Source organism: Nannobrachium achirus (assembly GCF_963921795.1).
Source record: "Nannobrachium achirus genome assembly, chromosome: 6".
Lineage (NCBI taxonomy): Eukaryota > Metazoa > Chordata > Actinopteri > Myctophiformes > Myctophidae > Nannobrachium > Nannobrachium achirus.
In genome coordinates, this window is record NC_137815.1 from 21,400,552 (window position 1) to 21,415,367 (window position 14,816).

Here is a 14,816-nt window from a genome sequence, read left to right on the forward strand (position 1 = left end):
TAACAGACAAATACATAAAATTGCATGTTTTCACCTCGATGAAGAAGGAATCCATGATCGCGCGAGTTGTGCGCAGCTTTGATCCCATGGAGGTATAGTTTGATGCATTCTGAAATGTAGATGTCAGTCAGCCTGGCACGGGACTCGAACCGGCAATGCGCTGTCAGGCCGCAATGGAGCATACTTTATAGGTGCCCTGGACCTCTAGGCCAGCGACCCGGGCCACTTCATGCTTTTCTGTCCTGATCAGCGCTGAGTAGTGCTTCTCTAGGTAAATGAGAGAAATAAATGCATTTTCTGGGTGAACTACTCCTTTAAAGCCAGATTATGACTTGCACATCAGCGCCGCGTGCCAAAAATAGTCGATCTACAATCTCTCAAGGCATCACACTGAGACATGTTGTACGCTTGCAGATTGGCTATTTTCAGTGCACAACACCACGCCCAATATGCTATATCCTTTGTCAATTTCTCATTTTAAGCTTTTTTCCTAAATTATGCCTATTACAGTACTTCCTACATCTAATGGTTTATTTTTTATTTTGTTTAGATTTATTTTTGGGCTTTTTATGCCTTTATTTGATAGTATAGTAGATTGACAGGAAATGGGGAGAGAGAGGCATGTGGCAAAGGTCGTCCGGATCGGGAATCGAACCGGCGACGCCAACAGGCATCATAGCCTATTATGTGGTATGCGCCTTGACCACTAGGCCCGCAGGCGCCCCTCTAATGGTTTATTTAAACATATTTTTTATACATGCAACAAAGTACTACATGTCTTTTTTAAACATTTCCCCATGGAACACTGTAATTATGCCATGGTCTGGACCACTGGGTAAGAAACAGTGAAATCTAGTACCACATGGACTGACTGAGCCACTGTGCCACCAGCCACCTCATTCAATGCATTCACTTCGCTCTTCGCTCCTAATGGACGGAGCCACTGACAGGCAAATGGCCGCCCCAGTGACAGATACGATCGGAGGCCTCTTACACTTCCGATCTCCCTAGGGCTGAGAAACCGGCCCAGAGGATCAAAGTAACAATTTACACGGGTCCTGTTATCGGTTTACGCGTAGGCTCGGCATTTGTTTAATCTGCCGTTAATTTGTCAAGCGTGGCCTGACTTCAGGCTCTGCCGTCCGCATCCCCCCCCTCCCCCAAACCCAGGGACGTGCTGGCCATTGGAAAAAAATTAATAAATAAATTGTCGGCCTTTGTTCCATTTTGGGGGCTGGGCGGCCAACAAAGTAAATCGTCACTGTCGGGCAGAAACCTCGTATCTCCAAGTTTCAAATTTGTACATTTGTTCTCAAAGCAAATCCCTGCTTCATCATACAAGGCCTTTGCACAAAAGTAGTGAAAACAGCAGATCTACAAGCACACAACGCCTCGCAGTGCGAGGCGTTGTGTGCTTGTAGATCGGCTGTTTTCACTAGTTTAAATCATTTTTAAAATGATAAATACAAAACAAACGGTTTTGGACATACAACGTTTCCACCCGACAACGACGAAATATAACTCATGTAATTGGCCCACTGGCTTGTCACTTCTTTGAGTAGCATCAGCGCTATAGAGCTATAGCGCGCAATTAGGGCCTCTCCAACTCTTTTTCCCGGGCTGAATCAGGGGCCCAGCAACGTCCCTGCCCAAACCCCCTCACGTGTCCCACTGTTTGCTGTTGTTTTCCAGTCTTGATGGTCCACTTCCACCGCAGTGAAAGCTACAAATGAGCGACGAAGGGCCGAAGCAAAACACAGCCGAAACATGTTATTTTCCCCCCGACTCCCCCCTGCTTTGAAAGCAGGACGCATGACACGGTGATGACAGGTCACCAAATGACCAGCGCTCGTTATGAGCCGTGCTTAAAGGGCCCTTTGTTACAGCCCGCTGTTAATGGCTTTAATGGCTGCTAATCTGGACAGTCTGAATTAGCTTTTAAAGCTGCTGCGTATAAACGACAAGTAGTCCACGGAGAATTTATATATACTGTACAGTCTCTCACAAAAGTGAGTACACCACTCTCATTTCTGCAAATATGCTATTATGTCTTTTCATGGGACAACACTGAAGAAATGCCACTTTGATACCATGTACAGTAGTCAGCCTTCAGCTTGGATAACAGTGTAATTTTTATTGTCCCCTCAAAATAACTCGACGCACAGACATTAAAGGACAACTTTGTTTTTTTACAACAAGGGTTCACATTTTAGATTGTAATTAGAGAAAAGAAAAGATTGTTTTCATTTACTGCTTTCTATCGTTTTAGCGATTTTAATTACTTTGATTTCAGTACTTTGCATGCAAGTAGCTAAATATGTCTTTTTAGACACAATAAGGTGATTTCTTTGTTACTATTTACAGTAACACTACAAGCCCCCATAAGTCACATCTGCCCATGAAAGAATAAGATTGTGGTGCATCTTGGGAATGGGCTTATTGTGTTTGAAAATACATATTTAGCCACTTGTACGCATGCCCCCACCCACTGAAATCACCCACATTAAAATCGCTAAAACTATAGAATGCAGTAAATTAAAACATTTTAACACTCATCTTTTCTTTTCTCGAATTACAATCTAAAATATGAACCCTTGTTGTAAAAAAACAAAGTTAACACTGGCAAACAAAAGTGAGTTATCCAATGTCAATATTTTGTGTGGCCACCATTACTTTCCAGCACTGCCTTAACCCTCTTGGGCATGGACTTACACTCCTCCATGACGTTTGAAGGACCATGATAAAGACTTTTAATGTTCTATTTTTTAAAACCAGAGCATGTCACGAGACCTTTAACAACCAAGGCTGCAGGGCTCCCCAGGGCTGTGCGTGTAATGTCTCGTGTGTTGTGTGTTATCTTCTTCATTGCCGTACACTTACAGTCAGCCACCTGCATCCCCCAGCACACAGGAGGCCATCCAGGGCATGCTGTCCATGGCCAACCTGGCCTCCTCCGACAGCAGCCTGCAGCCGCCGTCTTGGAGCAACAGCCAGTCCAAGGGCAACTCGCAGGCCAAGAGCAACAGCCAGTCAAAGAGCAACTCGCAGTCAAAGAGCAACTCCACGTCCAAGAGCAACAGCCAACCCAAGAGCAACTCGCAAGGAGGCGCGCAGCAGGCACGTTGCCCTTTTAACCTGTCTGTAAAAAGTGCCCTCTCCAGACCATGAATGTAGTTTTTACTATGGTGAAAGAAACGCTAATGCCCCCCCTTTCCATTTCATACCTGAATGCAGCCTTCGAGAAATGCAGCATGTTATGCTGAAAGAATTGCCCTCTCTGTGTAGAAATCCACGCTGTTACGCCACATCTCCAGTATTGGCTTGATTATGCTTAGTTCAGTGTGGTATCAAGCACCGAAAATAGCCGACCTCCAAGCTCACAACTCAACGCCTTGTGAGCTTGGAGGTCGGCTATATTCAATATATTTTTACTATGGTGAAAAACAAATTTTTACTATGGTGAAAGAAACTAATTTTTACTATGATGATTCCATGCCATACCTGAAGGTGGTATTCAAGAGAATTGGCCTGTCATAACTCCTGAAATTGAAAGCAGCATCTTATGTTGAAAGAATTGAAAAAGTGTAGAAATCCATGCCGTTACGCCACATCTCCAGTATTGGCTTAATAATGCGCTCAGTGTGGTATCAAGCACCGAAAATAGCCGACCTCCAAGCTCACACCGTGTCGCAGCGCGACACGTTGTGAGCTTGGAGGTCAGCTATTTTCGATATTTTCCACCAAAAGTGCCCTTTTAGAAATGTCAGCTCCTGCCTCTCTAACTAACATTCTCTGCACGTCCCTGGTGCGCAGGGAGGCAAGAAAGGCGGCGGAGGAGGAGGAGGAGGAGGAGGAGGTGGGGGAGGAGGCGGGGGCGCCAACAGCAAGCCCCCCAAGCCCACCAAGCGCCTCCCCAAGAAGCCGCGCAAGAGCAGCAGCATGGACAGCATGGACTTCAACGACGATGACGACCAGGACCACATGGACGCCTGCTTCAAGGACTCCGACTATGGTGACGTGTCACGCCGACTAGATACAATACTGTTATGATACAACACTATGGTGACGTGTCACGCCGACTAGATACAATACTGTTATGATACAACACTATGGTGACGTGTCACGCCGACTAGATACAATACTGTTATGATACAACACTATGGTGACGTGTCACGCCGACTAGATACAATACTGTTATGATACAACACTATGGTGACGTGTCACGCCGACTAGATACAATACTGTTATGATACAACACTATGGTGACGTGTCACGCTGACTAGATACAATACTGTTATGATACAACACTATGGTGACGTGTCACGCCGACTAGATACAATACTGTTATGATACAACACTATGGTGACGTGTCACGCCGACTAGATACAATACTGTCTGTTATCATACAAAACTATTATGACTAGGGAGGAGCTTGTACATATTGTATTGATAATGAGCACCTTATGGATCCTGCGTGTTGAGCCGGGCTTTTATCGAGACCACTATTGAGCGTTTTCTAATATTTTGTGGAAAGATGTGAGACGACAAATTCTGAACAGAACTGGTTATCTTTTTTTATTGGCCAGTTGTTGTGACTGTGAGCTTGTGGCTGACCATACCATCTAGATGACGACTGACAAAAGTATCAAATATTATCTTTAAATAACATTAAAACAGTCATTCATTAGTGTGAAATAAGAGTTAAATGGCTTTAAATTATGAATAGTACTGTAATCATTTCTTGATCGCCTCTTGTCTTGATTGTTTAACTCTCAAATACCTGGAACGCGCCCGAGTCGCGTTAGATTTGAACCACTTTAACCATTATTTTATGCTTTAACTATTGAAAAATAGCAGATATACAAGCTCACAGCGCGGCACCGAGTGCCGCGCTGCGAGCTTGTAGATCTGCTATTTTTGAAAAATCGTGAAAATGAGTGCAAGTCTTTGAATATATTTGACCCGAGCTTTGACCCGACTTCTAAATCCTTCTTCTAAATCATGTTGTTCTCAAACCTTTTTATGTCAAGGACCCCGAAATTACATGTATTTGGCCGCGGACCCCCATCTCAAAATATGTTGCTCCAGGGACCCCCAGAAGCAAATATTTGAGTTACAAATATTCGTTTTTAAATAGATATATTCAAAGACTTGCAAAGAAAAATCATGGTTTTTCAAAAATAGCAGATCTACAAGCTCGCAGCGCGGCACTCGGTGCCGCGCTGTGAGCTTGTATATCTGCTATTTTTCAGTAGTTAAAGCGGTCAATAATCCTAGGCCTAAATGGGTTAAACATGATGGCATGGGCCGCTATGCTCAATAACAAGCTTGATAAGCCCAAAGCTTATTGATACCGGGTACTCAATACATTCTTGTTATCGAGTTTGTAGCGGGCCCTCGTTTCAAGCTCCATCCCTAATTATGACGTGTCACACTGGCTGGATAATACTATTATGGTGACGTGTTACACTGTAGATACACATACGCCAATGTGTGGATTAGACCAGTGGCCCTCAAACCTTTTCATGTCAAGGAAACCCCAAAATGTATATTTACTTGGCCAAGTAAATAGGTGTTTGGTGGGTGTGGCCAAGCCCGTCATTGTCTTATTACGTGCAAATAGCACAGGAGCTTTGAGTGTGTGAGAAGGTGTTAAAAAATGATATCTTTATGGTCTAGAGCAAAACTATGTATCATAATATGAATATGAAACGTGTGCTTGTAGATTAGCTTTTTTCGGCACGTGACATGGGCGAGTATAACTCAGGCTTGTGCTATTTATGTTTCATTAACTCATCCAGTGCCCGGAGGCCAGAGAATCCACCATAGACATACGCTGTATATGCACAAGCCGTGCGCAGCCATGACGCGCGTGAACACTTTCCTTTGTGTCATGAACAGGAACAGGATGAAGTTAGCTTGAAGTTAGCTATTGGCTACCACTCATTTTAGAAGCCCAATTTTCGTCGATTTAGCCGTGATTAAACCTTGCGCCCCTCATAGAAAGGCATAGAACAGAGAAAATGAGCTCCAAAGATCCTGGATTGCATTGGAGTGGACGGCAAATATCGGCGGCGCGACGCTCTCGCGGGCCGATGTAAACAAATCGCGGCCAGCGGCCGGCTCGAAAATTTAGCCCGGTGCTTCGGTAAGGCCTCTGGGTGTTTAAATAATTTTATATAAAAAGCCGAACTAGTTCGGGATCCGCACCCCGGACGATAAAAAGGCCGAAATAAAGCCGAACTAGTTCGGGATCGGCGCAAGATGAGTTAAGGAGAAAATGTCATGACAAAGCAGCAGTGGAACGAAAAGAGATGCAATTTGTTTGATATGTGGAAAATGATTAACTGCGATGTCTCTCTCTCTCTCTGTCTCTCTGTCTCTCTCTCTGTCTCTGTCTCTCTCTCTCTCTCTCTCTCTCTCTCTCTCTCTCTCTCTCTCTCTCGGCGCTGCTGCTAACAGGTGTTGTTAAAAGCAGCTTGACCTTGGCTAGTATCAACATGCGGGTCCTTTAATGCTAAATGTGGCTTCAGGAAGTTTTCATTAGCAGTAGATGATAGGCCGCGCTGTTTACTTTGTGTGCGTTCCTTTCCCAGATACACTCTTTAGTGTTGCTCCAATTTGACATTTTTTTCCCCCCGCCGCGCAACTTCCTCCATGTGAAGCCCGTCCAAAGACAACATGGCTGACCCTCCCCGCTTGTTAATAAGCCATTAGCATGAGCTCACCATGGCTTTCTCCTCTACATGCTTTCTCTACTGATTTTCTAATTAGTCATTAGTTAACACGAACGTTCCCTCCGCGCTCTCAAAACCATCTGCCCACCCTCCCCTCCCCTCCCCGCGCAAACGCCACAGTTCCTTTCTTCTCCTGTAAACAGGCCATTTTTTATCTTGATCAACCAATTATGGTGAAATTCAAGTGCACATGTTTTAAACGCTGGATGTCGAGGGGGTGGGGGGTGCAGAAGGCAATGAACGGGGAGGGGGGGGGGGGGGGGACAGTCAACAGCTGTCTCACAGCTGACTGGGGAGGTGGAGGGGGGGGGCACCGGTTTGGATGGAAGGAATCAAAGTAAAGCGCATGCATGCGTCGCACATATGAACAACGTGTATTAAAACACTTTGACAGCCATAGTTTTAATCAAACTAATGCTTTTTCCTATTGTTTTTACCTGATTTCTGAGGGCTCCGTGTACACACCACAGTGTCTGTCCATTATGTATATGGGGGGTCCCGGTCACGGCCGGCGAACGTCTTTTCTTTCACGCGGAGAAGAAAGAAATACAACCGCAGTGATCCGCTATGGTCCACAAGGGCCGTTTTGAACAAACGCTCGATGTGGGAAAATAATCCAAGATATATCCATTTTTCTGCAGCCATGATGAATACAATTCAACGGACGGCCGGATGTCCTGACGACATTATTTCGCAAGGCATCATGGGAAACTGAGTCTTTTCCCTCACTCCCGCCTGCGGTAGCGCGCTGGCTGTTGGTTAACATGGTAACCAGTTAACCCATTCCTGGACGTGTTAACGGTGCCGCGGCACTTCACCAGGGGGGAATCGTTAAAACGTCTGGGAACGTGTTAGCCACTCCATGTGTTAACACAGTGACTCTCAACCATTTTCCATTTCGAGGACCCCCAGTTTGATGTGCATTATGCTGCGTTCACACCAGGCTACCATTCATTTTCAATGGAAGCCAGCGACATGAACAGTCAACTAGTTACGGCGCTACAAAACAAAGTGTTTCTCCTCTCTCCTCTTCACACAATTCCTGCTTGTAATGATTTTTCTGCTTTTGTGTGACGCTGTGGTATGATCAAATACTAGGGCGTTCATTTCCGGAAAAAAACCCTACAAAACGTTAAAATTTGGAGTTGGTTTCTGCCAGCAGCGACAATATTTCCCTTCATATTTTTCGCATGCTGATATTATCGAGCACGTCGATCAACAGTGACGCAGTGACAGATATGTATTAACGTGTCGCTTTGAATTAATTGAGCCACGGACTCCAATTTAATACCATTATGTTTTTCGTATCCCTGGGACCCCCTTTCACACTGTAACATCAGGTTTTATTTTTTTTACTGAGAGAGTACAAAATGGGTTACATTTCTACCCTCTCAGACTTACTGACCCGTAAGAGTCCATTTGGACCATGTTGTTCCCCGTCATCACGTAGATTTTGACTCAAATTCTTTGCCTTCTTTTGTTTCTCTTCTTTCCTTTAGTTTACCCTTCGCTGGAGTCTGAAGAGGACAACCCCGTCTTCAAGTCCAGATCCAAAAAGAGGAAAAGCTCAGACGACACTCCGTACAGCCCCACAGGTCAATAAAAACAGCCAATATAATCGGGTTCCTTACTGAAAGGCTTTCCCAGAGCAGTTGTTCTCAAAGTGCCAGGGACTCTGTGGGTTCCTTTGTGGGGGTCTAAATTGACCCTTACAAGTCTGTAACTCTGATAGTGTACAAATAGATTTGGTTTAGGGCTGTCACAATTATTACATAATCGTCTAATCGTGACTATTTGACATAATCGTGATTATTTTTCATAATCGTCATAGTCGTTTCCATGTTGAAAAATGTTCCTATATTAAAAAAAAAAAATCAAAAATAGTGGAAATAGCAGATCTACAAGCTCACATGCAACGCGTTGTGAGCTTGTAGATCGGCTATTTTTACTATCAATGTTCTTTTCTAAGTGTAAAGTTGTCAAATATGTCAGTCATTTCTTTATATATTTAGGTTATGTGTCATATCTACCATGTGCAACTTCAAAGCCTAAAAGCCAATCAGAAATGCAATTGTCAACGACAAAAACACAATTAAATCGTTAATCGCATTTATTTGAGTGACAAATAATCGTCATGTAAAATGTCATAATCGTGACAGCCCTATTTTGGTTCCATTTGTACACTATCAGAGTCAAGGGGAAGACCTTGAAATTGTAAAGTTTGAGAAACACTGTTCCAGAGGTTGTAACATCTGGGTTGCTCTGTGTTGACAGCGCGTGTGGGCCCGTCGGTTCCGCGCCAGGAGAGGCCGGCCCGGGAAGGAGCCAGAGTGGCGTCCATAGAGACCGGACTGGCGGCCGCCGCCGCCAAACTCTCCCATCAGGTAACCACTGAACTGACTGGAAACATCCTGGAGCTGCTGCTTGATATGTACGCTAAATGTGTGTACAGCATCGGGAGTGTGGAGATCTGATATTTCTGGTTGCAGGTTTTTTTTCAGCTCCCTCTGGTGTAAAAATGTAGAGAGTGACATACATGCATACACAAGGACAAACACACGGACACACGCATGAACACACACACACACACACACACACACACACACACACACACACACACACACACACACACACACACACCTCCTCTCTTCCATCCTCACTACAGTATAAGTAGGCTACTTACCAGTAAGATGCCCTAAGGGCTAGAAGCGACACATGGGGCGTGTGCACATGGCTGCTTATACCCTTTCTGCTGAGCTGGCCGAGTCATCACTGTGATGTCAGAACAGGTCAGCTATGTGAGGTCAGATGTAGAGGTATTGACCAGCTCCATATATGGAGATCTAGGTGATGATCCAGTCGTCTCCATGTATGGATATCCAGGGTTTGATGAGGTCAGTGTTGTGATCTTCATAAATGGAGATCCATGTGATGATAGTCAGCAGTCTTGATTTGCAAATGAATTCTGTTTTGGCCATATATGGAGCGTCCATATATGGTCATTGACATCAGGGATCTCCATATATGATTGCCAGAACAGACTCTCATGGTCATTGAGTCAACAATGTGATGTCACAACAGGTCAGCTAAAGACATTGAGGCGTTACCCACTGACCCACTGACTCACTGACGGACAGGATCTGCCGGGTTTCACAGTAAACTGCCATGAAATGAACTCATCAAAGGCACCGCTCACTTCACCCTGGGTGTGATTTTTTCCCCCGCATAATATGGTCGTTGTCAGGTGGAAACCTGTCGGGTGAATCACTGTCCAAAACCGTTTGTTTCGCGCCGCGAGGCGTTGTGTGCTTGTAGATCTGCTGTTTTCACTACTTTTGTGTCGACGGCCTTGTATGATGAAGCAGGGCTTTGCTTTGCGAAAGAACGTACACATTTGAAACTTGGAGATACGAGGTTCCCGCCCGACAACGACGATATGTATATCTTTTTTTTGAAATAGGAGGAGCAGCAGAAAAGCAAGAAGAAGAAGAAGAGCACCAAAAAGAAGGTTCCGGTGGTGGCGAAGGAGGAGGACGCGCCGCCGCCGCGGCGGCCGGGCCGGTTCGTCCAGGAGGAGGACAGCGGCGGCAGCTCGCCGGAGCAGCACCACTCCCCCGCCGACCAGCAGGACGGCAGCCATGAGTCGGACCAGGAGTACCACCACCACCCCTCTGGCACCACGGGCAAGGCCCCGGGGGGCCCGCCGCAGCCCATGGCGCCCGGCGTCTTCCTGTCCAACAGACGACCGTCCACCTCCTCCCAGAACACCAACAACAGCACCAACACCACCACTAGCAGCACCAACAACAACAACAGCAGCGGCGGCGGCAGCAGCAACAACAACAACGCCGCCGCAGCGGCCAAAGCGGAACGCGGCGGCACGGGCGGCGGTGGGGCCGCCGACGCTAAAGGTGAGGCAGGGGTTTGATTGACTGCAGAATTTATTGGAAGGTTGCATAGGAAAAAGTAGAGTTTCCTGACAGTAGTTCAACTAAAAGGAGATCCTAGTATGCTTTTCGGCTTATTTACACAGGATCCCTTTATGTATCTCATCGTCGTTGTCGGGTGAAAACCTTGTATGTCCAAAACCGTTTGTTTTGCATTTATAATTTTAAAAATGATTTGAACGAGCACACAACGCCTCGCGGTGCGAGGCGTTGTGTGCTTGTAGATCGGCTGTTTTCACTACTTTTGTGCGACAGCCTTGTATGATGAAGCGGGGCTTTTTTTTTTGCGAAATAACGTACACATGTGAAACTTGGAGATACAAGGTTTCGACCTGACAACGATATCATATAACATTGAAAAACAGACGGATAGAACACAGTGCTATGCAGAGGATATCATCAATAGCAAAAGGAGAAAAAAAAGCAGTGATAAAGAAGAAAAAATAAAATACAAATAAAATAAAAGGAAATAGAAGATATTTACAGTGGAAAAGGGGAGGTAGGTATGGGCTATGGTCTATTACAAGTTTCGAGTAGCAGACGCCTGTAGGTGACTTTTCAGACAGATTTTGAAGGAAGTTAGGGATTTACACTTCTTTAAGGCTTGCGGTAGGGCGTTCCACATGTTAGTGGTATAGCAGGAGAACGAATTTGAGCCTTGTCACGATTCCAAATTATAGTTCACTCAAATTGTCACTCGAATAATTGCGAGTAACGGTTTAATTGTGTTTGGCAATTCAACATTGGACCATGTCAATACATTTTTTTCCTTCTTTTTTTTTGCCTTTTAAGCTTCATAATCAAAAATGGCACCGGGCAGATATGACAAATAAGCAGAAAGCAGAAATATGAAAACGAATATGACGATTATGCAAAAATAATTGCGATGAGACAGTTATGTAATAATTGTATCAGGCCTAGGCAGGGGCGGTGTGGTTAGCGGCGTTAGCGTCACTGAAGCCGTGTCGTGTTATAAGTAGATGGATCAGCCGCTCCCAACCTTTCTCGGCAGGCGAGTTAAGCGGTCAGAAAACAAGGCTGACAAGACCGGATTGTTTTCCGACTTGGATCATTGGAACTAACCTGCTGTAGTATATTTTAAGCTCCTATATCTTGATATCACATTGAAAACGAAAGGTTATATTGTCATAAAATCAGTTTTTCCAATTATTTGGGGACCCACTTGCAATATCCTCGTGGCCCACCAATGGGCCCCCGCCCCACAGGTTGAGAATGGCTGAGTCAGATAGACCTTGATTTCAGGAATTCCAGTCTAGAGCAGAGGAAAAGTTAGATACAGAGAATGAAAAGGTGAAGGAAACAATTGCAATACAGTGGAAGGATATACGTATGCTACTAACAGTGGAACGCAGTATCAGTGCAAACAACATAGAATCAGTGTCATTACAGTATTGTCCTTGGATATTACTATTGTGGAGGATATTACTCCACAGCTCTTTGTGCCAGTAGGGATTTCAAGAGCAGATCTCACTTAACACAACTGCTGCCAAAAAAATACACCTTTGTAGGGCTTCTCTGCCATGCCCAAGGAACCCGAAGATTTAATAAGCTTTAATTTTAAAAGAAATGTATCGAAGCTGAACTAAAATAGGCCGGAACTAATGCTCCGGGATTGGTTTCTACACGGACACATTATGGAGCGGACCGATTAACATTGAGGCCGCAAACCGGAAGAGGATGGTCCGTCCTCTATTCCGGCCCGTTAGCTTTCTCTGTAAACACCACGGCTTACAGATGGAGAACAGATTGATCAATTTTCAAAATGTAAAAGGATTTGAGAAGCTGATGGAATACGCGAACACACGATGCATAGCAGTGTCCGATTGTGCACGATGGGAACTGGATTAGCGCCCGCGTTAACAGGTAGGAGAAGCCAGCAGTGAAAGACATAGAAAAATCTGCGGTTTCCTCGGCTGTAAACAACCAATGAGTTAATATAGTTCTTATATTAAAGTAGGGATGGGACGATATGAAAATGTTATATCACGATTATTGTGACAAAATAAATCGCGACAAAATAATAGCTCACAACGCGTCGCGAGCTTGTAGATCTGCTATTTTTTGCCAAAGACATCTTTGATAGAGAGTGAAAAAAAGACTGTATCAAGTACGTATATTACAAGTTCCTTTTACCAATATCCACAAGTTTCCAACATCCCATCGTGCATTGCGCAGAAATTGGACGGAGCTTCCGGCGCCGCAGCCGAGTGTGATCTACAAGCTCACAACGGCTGCATCTGCGACGCGACGTGAGCTTGTATGTCTGCTGTTAACCGGAAGTGTGGTGCAGTGTGGTGCAAAACATTCTCCAGTAAATTCCCGAGGAAACAGGTGGATAGAGGGTTTAAGTGGTACCGGATATGCAGCTCGGCAAATAGATGATGAATTGATCCCAGTGCATGACGGAGGACGATATCACGATATATTAAATCTACACGATACGATTATCTTAAGTGTTTTTTATCGAGATAAACGATAATATCGCTAATCGTCCCATCCCTATATCACAGCGTGGCACAAATTTACCGGCAAATCTGACATCAACCTGTATTATTTATATCATAGCGTGTGCGCTCACTCACGCACGCACGCACACACACACAATTCTAATATTGTTGAGCTGACTGTCAGCCAAAAGCTCTCCCTGTTACTTATTTAAGCAAACTAAAGCAACATTCTTCACACAACCGACCCAAAAAATGTTTTGTTTACAACTATTATGCCTGCAATGTCAATGGCAAAGAATCTGCCATTATTTCAAGACGTTTTATTATGTTATGGCAGCAAAGACCAACCAGATGGAAGTCCTTATGCGTGTGTGTGTGTGTGTGTGTTTTTTTCTTTCTCTCTCCCTTGGTTGTTCACAGCAAAGCGGCTAAAGAAAGGAATGGCAACAGCCAAACAGAGACTTGGAAAGATTCTAAAGATCCATCGAAACGGAAAGCTCCTTCTGTAGCATGCAGTAGAAAGACTGTCGTAAAGACGCTTCTTTCAAGAAGCCACCGACTGACAAACAAACACGAGACAAACTGAGAACGCAGACAGAGGGGGGAGCGGAAGGCGAGAGAGAGCGAGGAAGACGCAGAAAACCACGCATTTCTTCTTTCCTCCCCCGAATTTCTAAGAAGAACATCACTTCAAATAGGTTTTTGCCTCTTACTTATACTTTATAACTTTCAGATATTAAAAGTGTACAGAACCTACTATAAATATTTTTTAAGAGAAACACGTCTCATTTTACTACAGCTGTCCGTTTATCAGGGGTTGCAAAAAAAAAAAGAAAAAAAAGAAAGAGAGAAAATACGGAAAAAAACTAAAAAACACAGGAAGTTAGAAATACATTGCAGTCATTCCAAGACTTTGTGAAAGTATCCCTTGCATGTATTCAGTTGCATGTGCGCTCGGGGGTGGGGGTGGGGGTGGGTCTGGGGGGTTTAGGGGTGCTTACAGGTTAACTCCTACTATATATGGATGCAGCTTATCATTGCCACTTCAACCGCCTGTTGATTTTATGAAGAAATAATGTATACTCCCGCCGCGCAGCTCGCCAGCAGGAACTGAATCTTCGAGTGTTAGGTTAGATTAGGGGTGGGCGATATGGAAAAATACAATATCACGATATTTTCCCAAGCTGTATCACGATACACAATTTTATCACGATTCTTTTTTTAATGGTTATTTTGCAAGTTACTTGACAAAAACTAGACTCTCTGGGTTCCTTTTGGGAGGTCTAAATTAAAGAGTATGTAACTCTGACAGTATACAAATGAAACCAAATGGACCCTTACGTGTTAAGTGGAGACATTTTAAAGTTTGAGAACCACTGATTTAGACCAAAATACAGGTTTAAATTGAATTCTTCGATGAATTTCTGTATTAACGATTAAACAGGATGTTTTACAAGGCTCCCTCTATTGTATCACGATATATACGATACCTCTGAAAAGGCATATCGTGGAGACATTGTATCGTCTCGATAATTATCGCCATATTGCCCACCCCTAGGTTAGATTGAAGATCGATGTCTTGTCGGCAAAGCGATTAGTATAAATTACCGTATAAATGTTGAGCTTTAGAAGGATGGATAGATAGATAACCAGGACTTGGCCCT

General features: G+C 44.4%; 1 protein-coding gene across 1 annotated transcript in view; it reads left to right on the forward strand.

Annotated features, from left to right (window-relative positions):
• The window catches only part of phf2 (PHD finger protein 2), a gene marked incomplete at its 3' end in the record, with an annotated part of 68,900 nt that extends 55,239 nt beyond the window's left edge, over positions 1-13,661 (forward strand). Inside the window, exons 19-24 of the mRNA XM_080728402.1 lie at positions 2,883-3,065; positions 3,885-4,012; positions 8,237-8,332; positions 9,012-9,121; positions 10,201-10,648; positions 13,573-13,661. Of these exons, the coding sequence (XP_080584528.1) occupies positions 2,883-3,065; positions 3,885-4,012; positions 8,237-8,332; positions 9,012-9,121; positions 10,201-10,648; positions 13,573-13,661 (1,054 nt within the window). The remainder of the gene's footprint in view (positions 1-2,882; positions 3,066-3,884; positions 4,013-8,236; positions 8,333-9,011; positions 9,122-10,200; positions 10,649-13,572) is intronic.
• Positions 13,662-14,816: the final 1,155 nt, after the last annotated feature.